This window comes from Sinocyclocheilus rhinocerous, unplaced genomic scaffold, assembly GCF_001515625.1.
Source record: "Sinocyclocheilus rhinocerous isolate Xijiao unplaced genomic scaffold, SAMN03320098_v1.1 scaffold107, whole genome shotgun sequence".
Lineage (NCBI taxonomy): Eukaryota > Metazoa > Chordata > Actinopteri > Cypriniformes > Cyprinidae > Sinocyclocheilus > Sinocyclocheilus rhinocerous.
This window is the reverse complement of record NW_015635024.1, coordinates 910,530-924,085: the sequence shown is the minus strand read 5'-3', so window position 1 is coordinate 924,085 and position 13,556 is coordinate 910,530. Positions and strand designations below refer to the sequence as shown.

General features: G+C 37.0%; 2 protein-coding genes across 4 annotated transcripts in view; one reads left to right on the top strand and one right to left on the bottom strand.

The window, feature by feature from the left end:
* The window catches only part of LOC107746112 (DDB1- and CUL4-associated factor 15-like), a 16,810-nt gene extending 6,115 nt beyond the window's left edge, over nucleotides 1–10,695 (bottom strand). For 2 of the 3 annotated variants that reach the window (XM_016560208.1, XM_016560207.1), the window contains exons 1-13: nucleotides 10,583–10,695; nucleotides 9,850–9,947; nucleotides 9,619–9,757; nucleotides 8,658–8,764; nucleotides 8,417–8,562; nucleotides 8,175–8,333; nucleotides 6,741–7,325; nucleotides 5,649–5,740; nucleotides 5,445–5,567; nucleotides 5,041–5,123; nucleotides 4,860–4,964; nucleotides 4,661–4,776; nucleotides 3,768–3,837 (exon numbers count right to left, since the gene is read on the bottom strand). In XM_016560208.1, the coding sequence (XP_016415694.1) occupies nucleotides 3,782–3,837; nucleotides 4,661–4,776; nucleotides 4,860–4,964; nucleotides 5,041–5,123; nucleotides 5,445–5,567; nucleotides 5,649–5,740; nucleotides 6,741–7,325; nucleotides 8,175–8,333; nucleotides 8,417–8,562; nucleotides 8,658–8,764; nucleotides 9,619–9,757; nucleotides 9,850–9,947; nucleotides 10,583–10,678 (1,905 nt within the window). In that variant the 5' untranslated portion in view covers nucleotides 10,679–10,695 and the 3' untranslated portion in view covers nucleotides 3,768–3,781. Of the gene's footprint in view, nucleotides 1–3,155; nucleotides 3,838–4,660; nucleotides 4,777–4,859; nucleotides 4,965–5,040; nucleotides 5,124–5,444; nucleotides 5,568–5,648; nucleotides 5,741–6,740; nucleotides 7,326–8,174; nucleotides 8,334–8,416; nucleotides 8,563–8,657; nucleotides 8,765–9,618; nucleotides 9,758–9,849; nucleotides 9,948–10,582 lie in introns of those variants that run through there. The other variant, XM_016560206.1, reaches the window with a different exon arrangement.
* Nucleotides 10,696–12,338: 1,643 nt separating this feature from the next.
* On the top strand, nucleotides 12,339–13,387 carry smdt1b (single-pass membrane protein with aspartate-rich tail 1b). The gene is made up of 3 exons (XM_016560209.1): nucleotides 12,339–12,556; nucleotides 12,915–13,058; nucleotides 13,149–13,387. The coding sequence occupies exons 1-2, from the start codon at nucleotides 12,404–12,406 to the stop codon at nucleotides 13,050–13,052; spliced, it is 291 nt and encodes a 96-aa protein (XP_016415695.1). The 5' UTR covers nucleotides 12,339–12,403; the 3' UTR covers nucleotides 13,053–13,058; nucleotides 13,149–13,387.
* The last annotated feature ends 169 nt before the right edge of the window (nucleotides 13,388–13,556 follow it).

Genomic DNA, 13,556 nt, shown 5'->3' with positions numbered 1-13,556 from the left:
TATAAATAAGTCTTCATGTCAGTCATTGTATTACACAATATGAATAAATGAGTCTGTGAATAAATTTGTGGAAAAAATAGGCAAGGCTGCATGATCAAAATAACGGAAGATTATCATAGACGATTGGTTAGCTGAGAAAGCAGACAAAATAGCAAAGAAATCAACCAGGGCGAGCGATATTATAAATATTCCCTTTGGTAAAGGAGAAGCTAAGGCAATAATAAAAAAAGAAATGATGAAGAAATGGCAGGACAGATGGGACATGGATAATAGTGGAAGGAAATATTATAGTATACAGAAATTTATCAACGCACAGGGTGTGAATGGAAGGAATAGAAGGGAGGAGTCAGTTCTAACCAGGCTGAGGTCTGACCACACAGGGTTAAATAAAACATGGTTTTTGTTAGGTAAAAGTCAATCAGATGAATGTATGGAATGTAAAATCACAGACAATGCAGAACATATATTGTTACATTGTAGGAAGTATAGGGAAGAGAGGATTAGATTAAAACAAAAGATAAGTCAGACAGGAAGGAAATGGAACCTTGAGGGTGTTTTGGGAACAACAGGAGAAGGGGTTAAAGATGCACAGGATGCTGTTGTGGAATATCTGAAGGATACAGGGGTATATTATAGGATTTAGATAGTAGTGCTATAATATATATATTTTTTTTTTATTATTATTATTATATTTAAACATTTTTAAACGAGGACCTCAGATGATGCCAACCCTGAAACAACATACAGAACTACCACATTTTGCTATAAGTTTGATTGCATCAAATAATAATTGCTGTTAATAGTGTTCATCGTCTTTTTGATTACGTCTTTAATTGATTTTTCCGTACATTTCTGCCATATGTACATTGACTGACAGTCACCACTGATAAGCTACCACTAAATATTGTAGAAACTTAATTTGCTGTAAAGTTGCTTTGCAACGATTTGTATCGTGAAAAGCGCTGTACAAATAAACTTGAATTGAAAAACTTGAATTATTATTACTTTTTGATAATGTAAAGTGCATTCATTGAGATATAATCCATTGCATACTCCGATACAGTAGGTGGCGGGATGCACCTGATAAGTCATGGTTGCAATCCGCCATAAAACTAACAAGAAGAAGAAGAAGAACACAGCAGACACTTATTTAGCATTCAACAGAAAGTGGGGATTGAAAGAAAGGTATATGGAAACAGAAGAGAAGATACTGTTATAACCAGGATCCGTATAGGACACTCTAACCTTAATTATTCATTGTATATAATAGGAAAAAGTGAGTCAGATAGCTGCAGTTACTGTGGAATAACAGAAACAGTTGAACATGTGCTTTTACATTGTGAGGCATATAATAGACAAAGAAAGCAACTTGTTGAAAAACTAAGAGATATGGAAATCAATGACATTTCAGTTATGAATATATTTCAGAATGCACAGAAACAGCTAAGGGTTTATGAATTTCTTCTAAAATATCTGAGAGATACAGAATTGATTAGAAGAATGTAGGTTTTTTTTTTCTTTCTTAGTAGTATATAATATATTCGTTCATCGAGGCCTCACACTCCATCCTAGTAGGTGGCGGAAATGCACCTTAAGCTGGTTTGCCAACCGCCATTAAACACAAAAGAAGAAGTACACAGCGTTCTGCGAACAAAACCTTACTTAAAAAGATAGAGGTAATACAAAATCAAGCTTTGCGCATTTGCTGTGGTGCATTTAGATCTTCTCCGGTGGCTTCATTACAAGTTGAAATGGGAGAACTGCCTCTAGAACAGCGTAGGTTTCAGTTGAGATTAAGGTACTGGTATGGTGTTAAAGGGACATCTGGAAAACCATCCAGTTAGACTAATTCTGAAAGATTCTTGGGAATATGAATACAAAGAAATTACAAGCTTTGGTTGGGTAGTAAGGAAGGAGGCAAACAGCTTGGAGTTGAAAGACCATGAAATTGCTCCTTCTGTTGCTATTCCAGCAATTCCTCCTTGGTTGTTCCCTATGCCACTAATTGATTTACAAATTCACAAAGTAATAAAAAAACCGAAGATGAACATGCCAGCTGAAGTAGTAGTTCAACAATATATAATACAAGAGTATTATTCAGTGTTGCAGGTATTTACAGATGGGTCTAAGGAGCCAGAGTCTGGAAGAACAGCAGCAGCAGTTTATATACCTACTTTTAAAAAATACAAATGGCAAAAAGATTATCAGATCATGTTGTCAGCTTTTACTACCGAACTATTAGCTATCATACTAGCTCTACAGTGGATCGAAGACGTTCAACCAGAAAGAACTGATATGTACGGACTCAATGGCTGCGCTCACTAGCCTACTAAGTGGTAAATCTGAAGCTCGGCAAGACTTAGTATTTCAGTGAAACTTATTCTTTTTGAGTGTTCTGCATATGAAAGGGAGAGATTTCAATTAATTCAAGAATTAGGATGGCTGGGAGTTGATAATATTTCTTTAAAAGTATTGTTAGGAAATGGGTCGAGGCAATCAAGAGTGCAAGAAAATATGTTTAAATATCTGAAAAACACAGGAACAATAGATAGAATCTATTTTTTTTTTTAATTTAAAAAAATAAATAAAATAATTCTCCTCTTCTGTATTTCTTTTTCTTCCAAATTTATGCACACTCCACACTCCAGATCAGTAGGTTTAGATCTTTGAGTTCAGCTCATGACAAATGGGGGCAAAAACAAAAGTGTTGCGTTTATAATTTTGTTCAGTGTATATATATATATCAGCGTTTCTTTAATTGTACTATAAGAGTTGCTGCAAATGGTATGATTTTAGTTGTGTGAAATTATTCAGGTGTATGATTATGCTAATGTATGATATCGTTTTATGATCTTGTACTGATGAAACCATAATGGCCTTATTTGAAGTGTACCTGTAGCAGAAATCCATGTACAAATCTGTATTATTGTGCCTCAAAGTTCAGTGTCCCTTTAAAAAAAGCTTTTAACAAAATTCATGCATTCTGATGTTTTGTTTGTTGCACACATGCAGTTCACTTATTTTCAGTGTTATTGTTTACTAAAACTTATAAAAATTGTATTTTTTTTTTTTTATTGAAAAAGCTGAAACAAAATATAAATTTTAGATGAAAAACACTGCTCACTTTGAGGCAATGAAAAGTCATAAAACCGGTAAAGTACTGAAGGAATATTTAATTCTATCAAAAATAAAGTAAAATAACATTGCATAAAAACAATATTCTCATCCAGTCCAGCTGTGAGGCCACAACTAGTATTAAAAAAGGGCAGGAGGGGTCGACAGCTTCTGATTGGCTGATGCCACGATCTAAACGATGAAAACAACTGCATCCTGAAACAAACAAACAAACACAGGTAACCCCCAAAGCAATGTCCCATTTCTGTCCACGAAAACGTCCTGTTGCACTTTTCAATTTTAGGGAATTTCAAACAGAAAAATAACTACTTCAAATCATTACACTAACATCAAAACAAGTGTGTAAAAGTGTGCAAGTTTAACGGAGACAGATGTTCAGTTCTGTCTTGCATCGGGATGGTGATTGTTGATGTGTTTCGTAAAATGATCTCAGAGTGTCCCACGCTGTCGGCTGAGCACCGTGGATTTGCTCGGCCCAAACCTGTCTTTATCTGACTGCGGGTTCCTGAATAATCTGCTCCCACACAATCACACAGATACACGCAACAAACACAACTCAAACACTGAGAGCGGCTGCGTTTGGACTGACACGTCATCCGTCCCACAGCAGAGCAGCACTGAGGAGTGTGTGAGTGTGTCGTCTTTCTCACAGGACGATCCACGTGCCTCTGTCATTATCAGCCAACACCTGAAGAGAAGAACCTGCAATCAGCAGAACAAAATGTCACAAAAAGTATTGTAGGTGACGTTAAAATGAACATATAATATGCATATAATCAGATTACTTTTTGAAAGTAACAATTCAAGTGTTTTTATTATGAATGAATTAAGGTTTATTAAATATCTCATAGAAAATCAATCAATCAATCATTTGCAATAACAATTTTAAATATAGAAGCCCATTTCTGCATCAGAATAAAAACTAATATTTTTAATATATAAAAATTTTTTATTAATTAATTGCTTTTTAAAACTTTAATCTCCCAATGCAACTTCACAATTACCTTTTTTCCCAACTCTGATGCAAAAAGAGTTAAATCTGACCAAAAAATATAAACTTGTTTAAGGTTTAGAGGATGTCTGCCCAACATGAAAATCAAGTATACTACAGTTCAAAAGTTTGGAGTCAGTCTATTTATTTAAATGCTTTTATTTAGTGTTTATATATATACAGTATATACATATAAGGACATATTAAATTGATCAAAAGTGACAGTTAAGACATTACAAAAGTTTCAAATAAATGCTTTTCTTTTGAACTTCCTATTCATCAGTAAATCCCGAAACGAAATATATATTAGTTTTACACAAAAATTCAGAAATGTTTCTTGAGCAGCAAATCAGCATATCTTCATGATTTCTGAAGGATCATGTGACACTGAAGACTGGAGTAATGATGCTGAAAATTCAGCTTTGATCACAGGAATAAACTACATTTTGCAACATATTCAAATAGAAAGCAGTTATTTTTAAATTGGAATAACATTATTGTATTAATGTTTGTGCATGTGTGTCTAAATCACACCTTTATGCAGAGCCTCGTTGGTCATGCGGTTAATGTAGCGCGAGCTGCTCTCGGGAACGAGCCACCGCATGACGGTGTTCACACATGACTTCCTGTAGGAGCTCCAGACGCTTCCACTGCGACAGAAACAAACACATGACAACATCTGAACGAGGGGAAACAGACGGATAGCACAGGCCATGCATCTGAAGGTCATTACCTGGTCTGACCTTTGACCTCAGTGAGGTCACTGACACCGACTGTACGACACGCTCCAGTGTTCAAATCCCAACTGACCTGCAGACTGGAGTGATACGACTTCGGTCTACAAACACAGACAGAATATAAAGTATTAATTAATGAGCATTTCATCATATGTGTGTGTGTGTGTGTGTGTGTACCTGCAGTGCTCATCCTCACAGTTAGAGAACGCCAGCAACAGCAGCCCGATGTTTATCACCACTATATTGGTCTCCGGGCAAACCTGTTGCCATAGAAACAACAGAACACATGCAAATTAGAACACTGCACCAATAGAGCGCAACAGTGGGGTTCCAGAAGTGAACATTCCATTCCTCTTTTTGTCATTAGGTTGTGATTCTCCTCGTAGCTGCTTGGATTGGTTGACGACTTTTAATGCTTTAACAAAGACTTTAAAAATACCTAGGAAAAATGGAATGGAAAAAAATACTTCCGAAACCAACATGCACAGAAAAAATGGGCAGCACTAATGCGTTCTGTAAACAAATCAGAGCAAAAACAAAACCCATAACACAGCAGCTCCTCCTAAACAAAATCCCACCACCTCGAGGATGACGACGTCATAGTCGCTGAAGGAGCAGAACTGGGAGCCCCAGTCAGCATCATTCCTGATGACCTCGTTGATGAGATACTCGAAGTCCAGCGTCAGCTGCTCGACACACACACACTGAGAGAGACACACACAAGAGTTCAAACAGCATGAAGCATTTGATGTTTATGGTATCATATTAAGGTCTCAGACACACACCTGACCGCTGAACTGTCCTGTCACCAGCTGTAGGTTTCGGCCCTTCAGATCCGTCACAGTGAAGGGAAGCAGGACTTTATCATCCTCATCTCCTAAAGACAAGAGACAGACACATTAAAGATTATATACCAGTTCAGATAAGCTGTAGACAGAAAGAAATGAGAAAACACTAAATATACACACAAACACTTCATATTTTATAATCATTATGAAATAAAATCTGCACGTTTTGGTCATTAAGTGAATGATAAAACATACAGCGCGACCAGTGTAGTCTGATTCAGTCAAAGGACTCTCTTAAAAAACATACAATGTGATCAGTGTAGTCTGATTCATAAACAAATAGCTCTTATGTATCAGTTCTTTTTAGTGAATCAAAAACATACAGCACAACTGGCATAGTCCGATTCATGTAAAATTGCTCTTATGAATCAGTTCTTATTAGTGAATCAAAAACATACAGCATGACCAGCAAAGTCTGATTCATGAACAAATGACTCAAGTTCTTGTAATTAACAGTTCAAAAACACAAGCTACTGGTTTGAATCAGTCTGATGAATCCATTACTGAACCTAATAGTTCAGATCGATTTCTAAACCTACATCTGACTGCAAGTTTTGTGTATGCATGTATATATATAACAGAACTGGAGAGGATCTGCAAGGAGGAATGGCAGAGGATCCCCAAATCCATGTGTGAAAAACTTGTTGCATCTTTCCCAATAAGACTCATGGCTGTATTAGATCAAAAGGGTGCTTCTACTAAATACTGCGCAAAGGGTCTGAATACTTAGGACCATGTGATATTTCCGTTTTTCTTTTTTAATAAATCTGCAAAGATGTCAACAATTCTGTGTTTTTCTGTCAATATGGGGTGCTGTGTGTACATTAATGAGGAAAAAAAATTAACAAATGATTTTAGCAAATGGCTGCAATATAACAAAGAGTGAAAAATTTAAGGGGGTCTGAATACTTTCCGTACCCACTGTATATATATATACATGTGTATGTGTGTGATTTGCACATAGGTATCTTTAATGACACTCAATGACAAAGCAAGCAAGTTTATCATGAGAACAGATGAGAAATGTACCACTCGGCTGCTCTGGCGCTCTGGCCTGCGGTAGTCTGTATCTGAGAGTGGTGTAGTTGACGTAAGCAGGCTCTGAGAAGGAAGAGGAGGATGAAGGCTCATGAGCATGTGGAGACAAAGAGGAGACGGAGGAGGTGGATCCAGGAGACATGACTGCGTTACACACAGCACTGTCCTCTGCCTCTGTGGGTGACACTGAACTTTGGTTCTGTCCTGAGGAGGAAGACGAGGGTCCCGGGACCTCTGCGTCTCGTTCCTGTCTCTCTCTCGTTCGCTCTTCCTCGCTGTGGAATCGCTGAGGGTCCGTCTCTTCTTTCTCTTTGGCTTTTCTGTCGTGTTCCCTCGTTCCAGCCTGAGCTCGGCGGAAAATGTCAGCGGCAAACTCTCTGGCCCGCGCGGCCGCCTGTGATTGGTCCGAGGAGAGCGGGGTGAAAAGGGGCTTCAGCTGTCTGAGGTCAGGTGACCCCTGAGACGAGGTTGATGAGGATGAGGAAGGCGATGTAGGTCCAGCAGGAGGTAAAGAGGAGGAAGCATCTCTCTTACGGTATAGAATCTGATTGTTTTGACCCTCCTGCTGTCCGTCTCCTACAGAGACACAGAGAGGGATTCACACATGAAAATTAAATCACTATAATAATTTAACACTAAATTAAATAAAAAAATATACACCATAATTACTATAAATTAATTGAAAACACTGTGTAGATAGCAGCAATTAAATGTTAAAATAAATGTTCGAAATTTATATAAAATATCTTTTTAATGTTTTTGAAAGAAGTCTCTTCTGCTCACCAAGGCTGCAACAGTAATATTGTGAAATATTATTATTGCGCTGCTTCATATTTTTGCGGAAACTGTAATGCATTTTTTCAGGATTCTCTGATAAGCAGGAAGTTCAACATTTAGCATTTATTTGAAATAGAAATCTTTTGCAACATTATGAATGTCTTTACTGTCACTTTTGATCAATTTAATATGCTAAATCGTTTGAATTATGAAATTATGAAAAAAAAAAAAAAAAAGATCTTACTAACCCCAAACTTTTGAACGTCAGTGTACATGAATGAATTTAAAACACTGTGACAAACAGAAGCATTTTAATTTGAAAATACACACAAAAATAAATAAATGTAAAAAATAAAATACACTAAAAACGAGGCAAAAGCTTTTTTTAATGCCATATTTATTTAGCTTTTTTTTTCTTTTGACTACTTATGAGCCAGTTCTTTGAATTAATTGGTCAGTTTGAAGAAAATTACTATTGAGTTACAACTCAAATAATGCAGTGAATCATTTGTCCATTTAATTCAAATGTACTGTCCAAACTATTTTATTTCCTAAAAAAAAAAAACCCTGAGAGAGAGCACAAACGCACATTTGTGTGGCCATCAACAAACCAACACTTACTGACGTGGACAAACACTGGCTGTGTACCTGAGCAGAGGGAGATGGCGCAGGCCACCAGAGAGTAGCTGGTGTTGAGCAGAATCACCTGGTCTTTCTTCAGCTGCAGCGCCGGCTGGAACGTCGGGAACGGATAAACCACCTGATAGCGAGCGTTCAGAACGTAACCATGCTGCAGACACTCGCCACCTGCACACATGTGAACGGAGAAAAGTGTTTGTTTGCTAGGGACTGGAAAGGAGATTGGCTAAAGTAATAATATACTACTGCACCTGTGCGTATGGTGGACACGGAGGATGCGGGGCGGCACTGTTTGCACGGTTGTGCGGGAGGCATTGAGGTGATGGTGATGTAGATGTCCCTGTTGTTCTCATCACTCATCATCATGTTCATCAGGGCTGAACTGGAGCTGCGCGTGCTGACAGATCACAGAGAGCACATGTTTAGGATAAGCATAATAACCCAGCCACTGGCTCATAACACACAGCACAGAAGCGGAAGACAGACTCTTACTTAAAGCCGAAGATGACCAGTTTGGAATGATCATTGTGCCACTCGCAAACAGTCAGATAGAGATCGCTGTAGATGTCCTCACCCGCAAACAAACGCACATGATGCACCTGCAAAGAGAGACAAAATTTGCCACATCGCTCTAAATGTGAAGAAGCTACAACTACAGACTGTATTAGTATAATATCAGTTTCTTTCATATTTTGCATTTTGAGGGGATTTCATGGTACTAAACAATATTCACCTCTAAATAATTTTTACATTTACATTAAATCATTTTGCAGACACTTTTATGCAAAGCGACTTGCAAATGAGGACAACAGAGGCAACCAAACCAACAAAAGAGCAACAATATATAAGTGTGGTGACAAGTTCCTGTTAGTCTAACGCAGTACACGTAGCAAGGTTTTTTTTATAATAAATAAAAAGAAAAAAAAGTAGATAGAAAAGAAATAGGATAGAGCTAGTGTTAGAGGGTCAGGATATTATTATTTTCTTTATAATAATTAAAAAGAAAACAAGTAGATAGAATAGAAATAAGATAGAGAGTGCTCGTGTTAGAGGGTCAAGTTTTTTTTATAATAAATAAAAAGTAAACAAATAGATATCTAAATAACACAAATATTATAGAATATTAAATTTCATATTTTCAATTAATACAGTATTTAAGTTAAAAATACATGATTTGTAGATTGTGCACCATTCATTTCCAATAGTAATCATTTTGGTCAGTGAGAATCACAAGGTTTTAATAAGACTATTTTTAATAAAACCTTATCTAAACATGTTAAATCATTTTTTGTGGTCACAGGCGTTTCGCAACAAAAGTAACAAAAGTAAATAAACAAAAAAATAAAAATAAAAATTCAAAACAAAACATTTTTCTGTCTGAAATGACGGAAGACCACGAGAGGGTTAAATCAGAATTCAAAGAACAGATAGGTTCAATGTGCGGCTGTTTTACCTGTTTGAGGCGGCTGTGCAGGTTGAACTCCCACCAGTACAGGTGATACGTGTAGAAGGAGAAGTCGTCGTCCTCTCCGCAGTCACTGGTGTAGGACAACACATACCGGCCGCACTTGGTGAAGCCCAGGAAGATGTGCCTGTGACAGCAGAGAGACAGACCAATCAGATACAGCATTCACATTGCTCCGCTCCGAGATAACGGACGGGACCGACTGCATCTTCTCCTCACCCTGCTCTGAGGAACTCCTCGCTGACGATGGTCTTCAGCGGGACGCAGACGCGTGGAGGGAGTTTCCGGAAGAGCCGCTGAGAGAGCTGCCCATTCAGCTGACAGACAGACAGAGAAATATTAATACAGATATAGAGTAATACAACTGGAAATATTAGCCATGAGTACAGTTAAACGGGCTATTAGACTGACTTTGTAGACAAAGCTACTAAAGGGTGTTTTGTTAAATATCTATGATGTTAAATATCTATGATAAAAGCCCATGGTGGTTATGATAACCAGTTAAAAACATGTTTGCACTGAACACCACCTGACTGAGGCATTTCTACAATTCATTCATGTTAAGTACTGACCTATTTTCATGAATGAGATAGTTTTCAGGATGGAGACTGTCAATTCAGTGTGAATGATAGATGTCAGTGCAGAATAATGAACAATAATGTACTTTTGACCATTGATGGAGAAATCAATCATAACAGATTCATAATCATGACAATTGTTTGTTGCTCTTGTTGCCCCAAAGAACCATATACTGCAAATAAAACATGTTTCCATAGACGTGTCAATTAAAAGGCTCACATATATAAATAATAAACGCTGAGAGACACATAAAGACGTTTAATGAGGCTACAGCTAAAAATGCTAATAGCACACACATTATTATCTATGTTACGCTTAGAGAGAAAAAAACATTTCACGCCACTTTTAGCCCAAATTCCCCCTTTCTTCATACCCGCCCACGCGTGAGGAGTTTGACGATGTGATCTTTGTGTTTTTTCTGTTGTTTTTGTTTGTTGTCATCTTTCTCAGATTTCGTGCTGGGTGCCATTTTTGATTTTTGCCAGCTCTTTGGATTTGCCCTCAGTCCAGCCAGACCAGTTCACCGATTGGCTCTGCGTTCTCAGATGAAGGCTCTGATTGGTCACAAACGCCGCCAATCAAAGAAACGAGGGCGGGCGTTCTACTACGTTCTGCTTTTGCTATGCATATTAATCGCCCAAACAACCCTTCTTATTTTTTTTTTACAATTAGTGCATATTAAGTGTTTCAAAATACTTGTTTGTAAATGAGTTCATATTTTATGAGGTTTCTGATTAGTCTGCTAATCTCATACATAATGTCAACGTCGTCTCAATCTACGTACTGCAGTACGCAGTACACTTCGGCAATGAATGAATACTAATTAAGTTGATTAATTAATTAATACATTTGTGTCACACTGTCATATCATTCTCCTGACTTTTGTCGTGAATTTCTCTGAGTCCCTACATGCCACAGGCTTTTTAGGAATATCAAATGTTTGGAGGTTTGATCATAAACACTCCCTCTCCTTGGTCTTTAAATATGACTGATATTGACAGAATTATCAAATTTAGCACTCTTAGGGAAATATGATACTATTTTGTAATTATCATTTAAATCTGGCTAATTTTCAAATTGCTTGTCGTAAATAAACATGTCAGAAAAATGTTATGGCGTTTCAAATTGGAATATGACTTTTTGTTACGAAACAGGGCATAATTTTCATACATGTCTTCTGTAGAGGACAACAGGACAAATGGCATGTTAATCAGGCATTTTGGGGAGACACAACAAGAAATTATAGATCAATATTCCTATGAAATATGAGATATTTTTATGAAAATGATGCCAAGTTATTACTCCCATTATTACACTTCTTTTTTCATTATGGTTTGACCCAAGAATTCACATTGATATACAAACTAGATGCAATCTATAAATACATTGAATAAAATGGGAATACCAATGTATAGACATTTTACGCAGATATTGCATGAAGTAAAATAGTATATCAAATCATTCTGTTATATCTTTCATAACACAGCTGAGAATCATCTTTGTACAAAGTTTGACTAAAAATAGCCTGAAACCTAAAATTGGTGAATGAAAAAAATTAAATATTGTTTTTGCCTATACATGGCTTTTCATGTCTATTTTTTATTTTAATAACTTAGTCCTGGCGTCCTCTACAGAGGACATAGAATACAATATGAATAAAATATTTTTTTCAAAAATATTTTTTCTCCATTTGTTTCTTATGCTCCAACCAATGTAATGACATAAAAAAAATCACAAGACTTTTTTTTTTTTCCTGGTTCTCAGGAGGATATTGTTATGCTATTGTCAAGACTTATCATACTTGCCATGTATACCGTGGGGTAGAGGACTTTAAACCTGTGATCTGAAGGTGAGTCTCAGTTGAAACAGCTGATACATGAATGTTTGTGTGAAATCCCTCCCTCTCCTTTATCTCTGATGGGAAGTTGCCATTTTCTGAATATGTCATATGTATACATGTAGAGTCCCAAGCCATTATTAAGCTTATTACTAATGTAAAACATACAATACCATATAATAATAATTGAATACAACTATTAAATAAAAATTACTGTAACAGAAGTATAAATCACTTTTGCTGAGTTCAGTAACCGCACGGGAGGAATAGCGCATATTTACTCCGCCCCCTAATTACAAACCCAAAAGAGGCGGGTCTACTGGGCGTGTCTCTAAACGCACGGCACAAGCAAGAAACATGGCGTCGTTGGCAGGTCGTCTCTCTCGGGCTTTTTTCATTAGAAATACAGCAACACTGAGCCGCAACACTGGCCCAAATTCAGTAAACGCGATTTTCCGCCGAACCGCCGTGTCAACCACATCGGGAGCTGTCCCTCCTAAACCAGTTAAGGTGCGTTTATACATGTCTAAACATTGCCGCTGGAGACTCCCGAAGGGACGCAGTAACCAGGAATGGGTTTCGTTCTAGCCAATGAAAATTAAGATTGGCTTGACTGACATGACTAATGGCCAATCAAATTGTTGGAGCGGCACATATTTTATAAAACGAGGAAGTACTTCGTGTACGGTTGTTTATAAAATCAATTATTTAAGTAATTATTTATTATTTATGTCAGTTTAACCAATTTCCTTTTTTTTTTGCTTGCTGTTTATACAAAACGCCGTTTGTACAGTTTTCGATCAGGACACATATTATTATTATTATTAGTTATTGTATAATTTGATCTACTTCTGTCATATTTGTGCAGGTCCCGTTCGGTCTGACCCGCATGGCTATAGTGGTGGTTCCGTTCCTGTATGTTGGAAATCTGATCAGTAAAAATTTCGCTGCTCTTCTGGAGGAACATGAGATCTTCGTCCCAGATGATGATGATGATGATGACTGAGTTCAGGTACACGTAGTATATCAATTTTATTAAAGTATATATTGTGCATTACTGTGTGTATGTGGTTTATAGATATTCCTGTTCTTGTTCTTTCAGTGCATGTTTCTCTCCAGCAGTCTGAAGGTCTTCTCTGAGGTGCCTGAGGCAGACAGTACAGGATATATTTATGCAATAATAAAGATTGTCAACACATTTTTGTGTTTTCATTCCTGCATTACACTAACCATGTTCATAAGCCAAAGTTTAATGCTGTTTTTATGTTTTCAAAGACAATATGACTTGAGGCTGCCCTCAGCAGTTGCCTCTCTTCTATTTAATAAATTGCTTGAATGTTAGTTGCTGGTTGTGTTTTTGTTATAAATGTAACGTGTGTGTGTGTTATTGTACATGGTTTATCTTGCAATCATATTACATTGAGATTCATACACTTTCACACACGTCCAACAGATGCAAGTTTTTTTTTTTTATTGCATTTAACTTAAAATATACCTTGTTTTAAAAGCC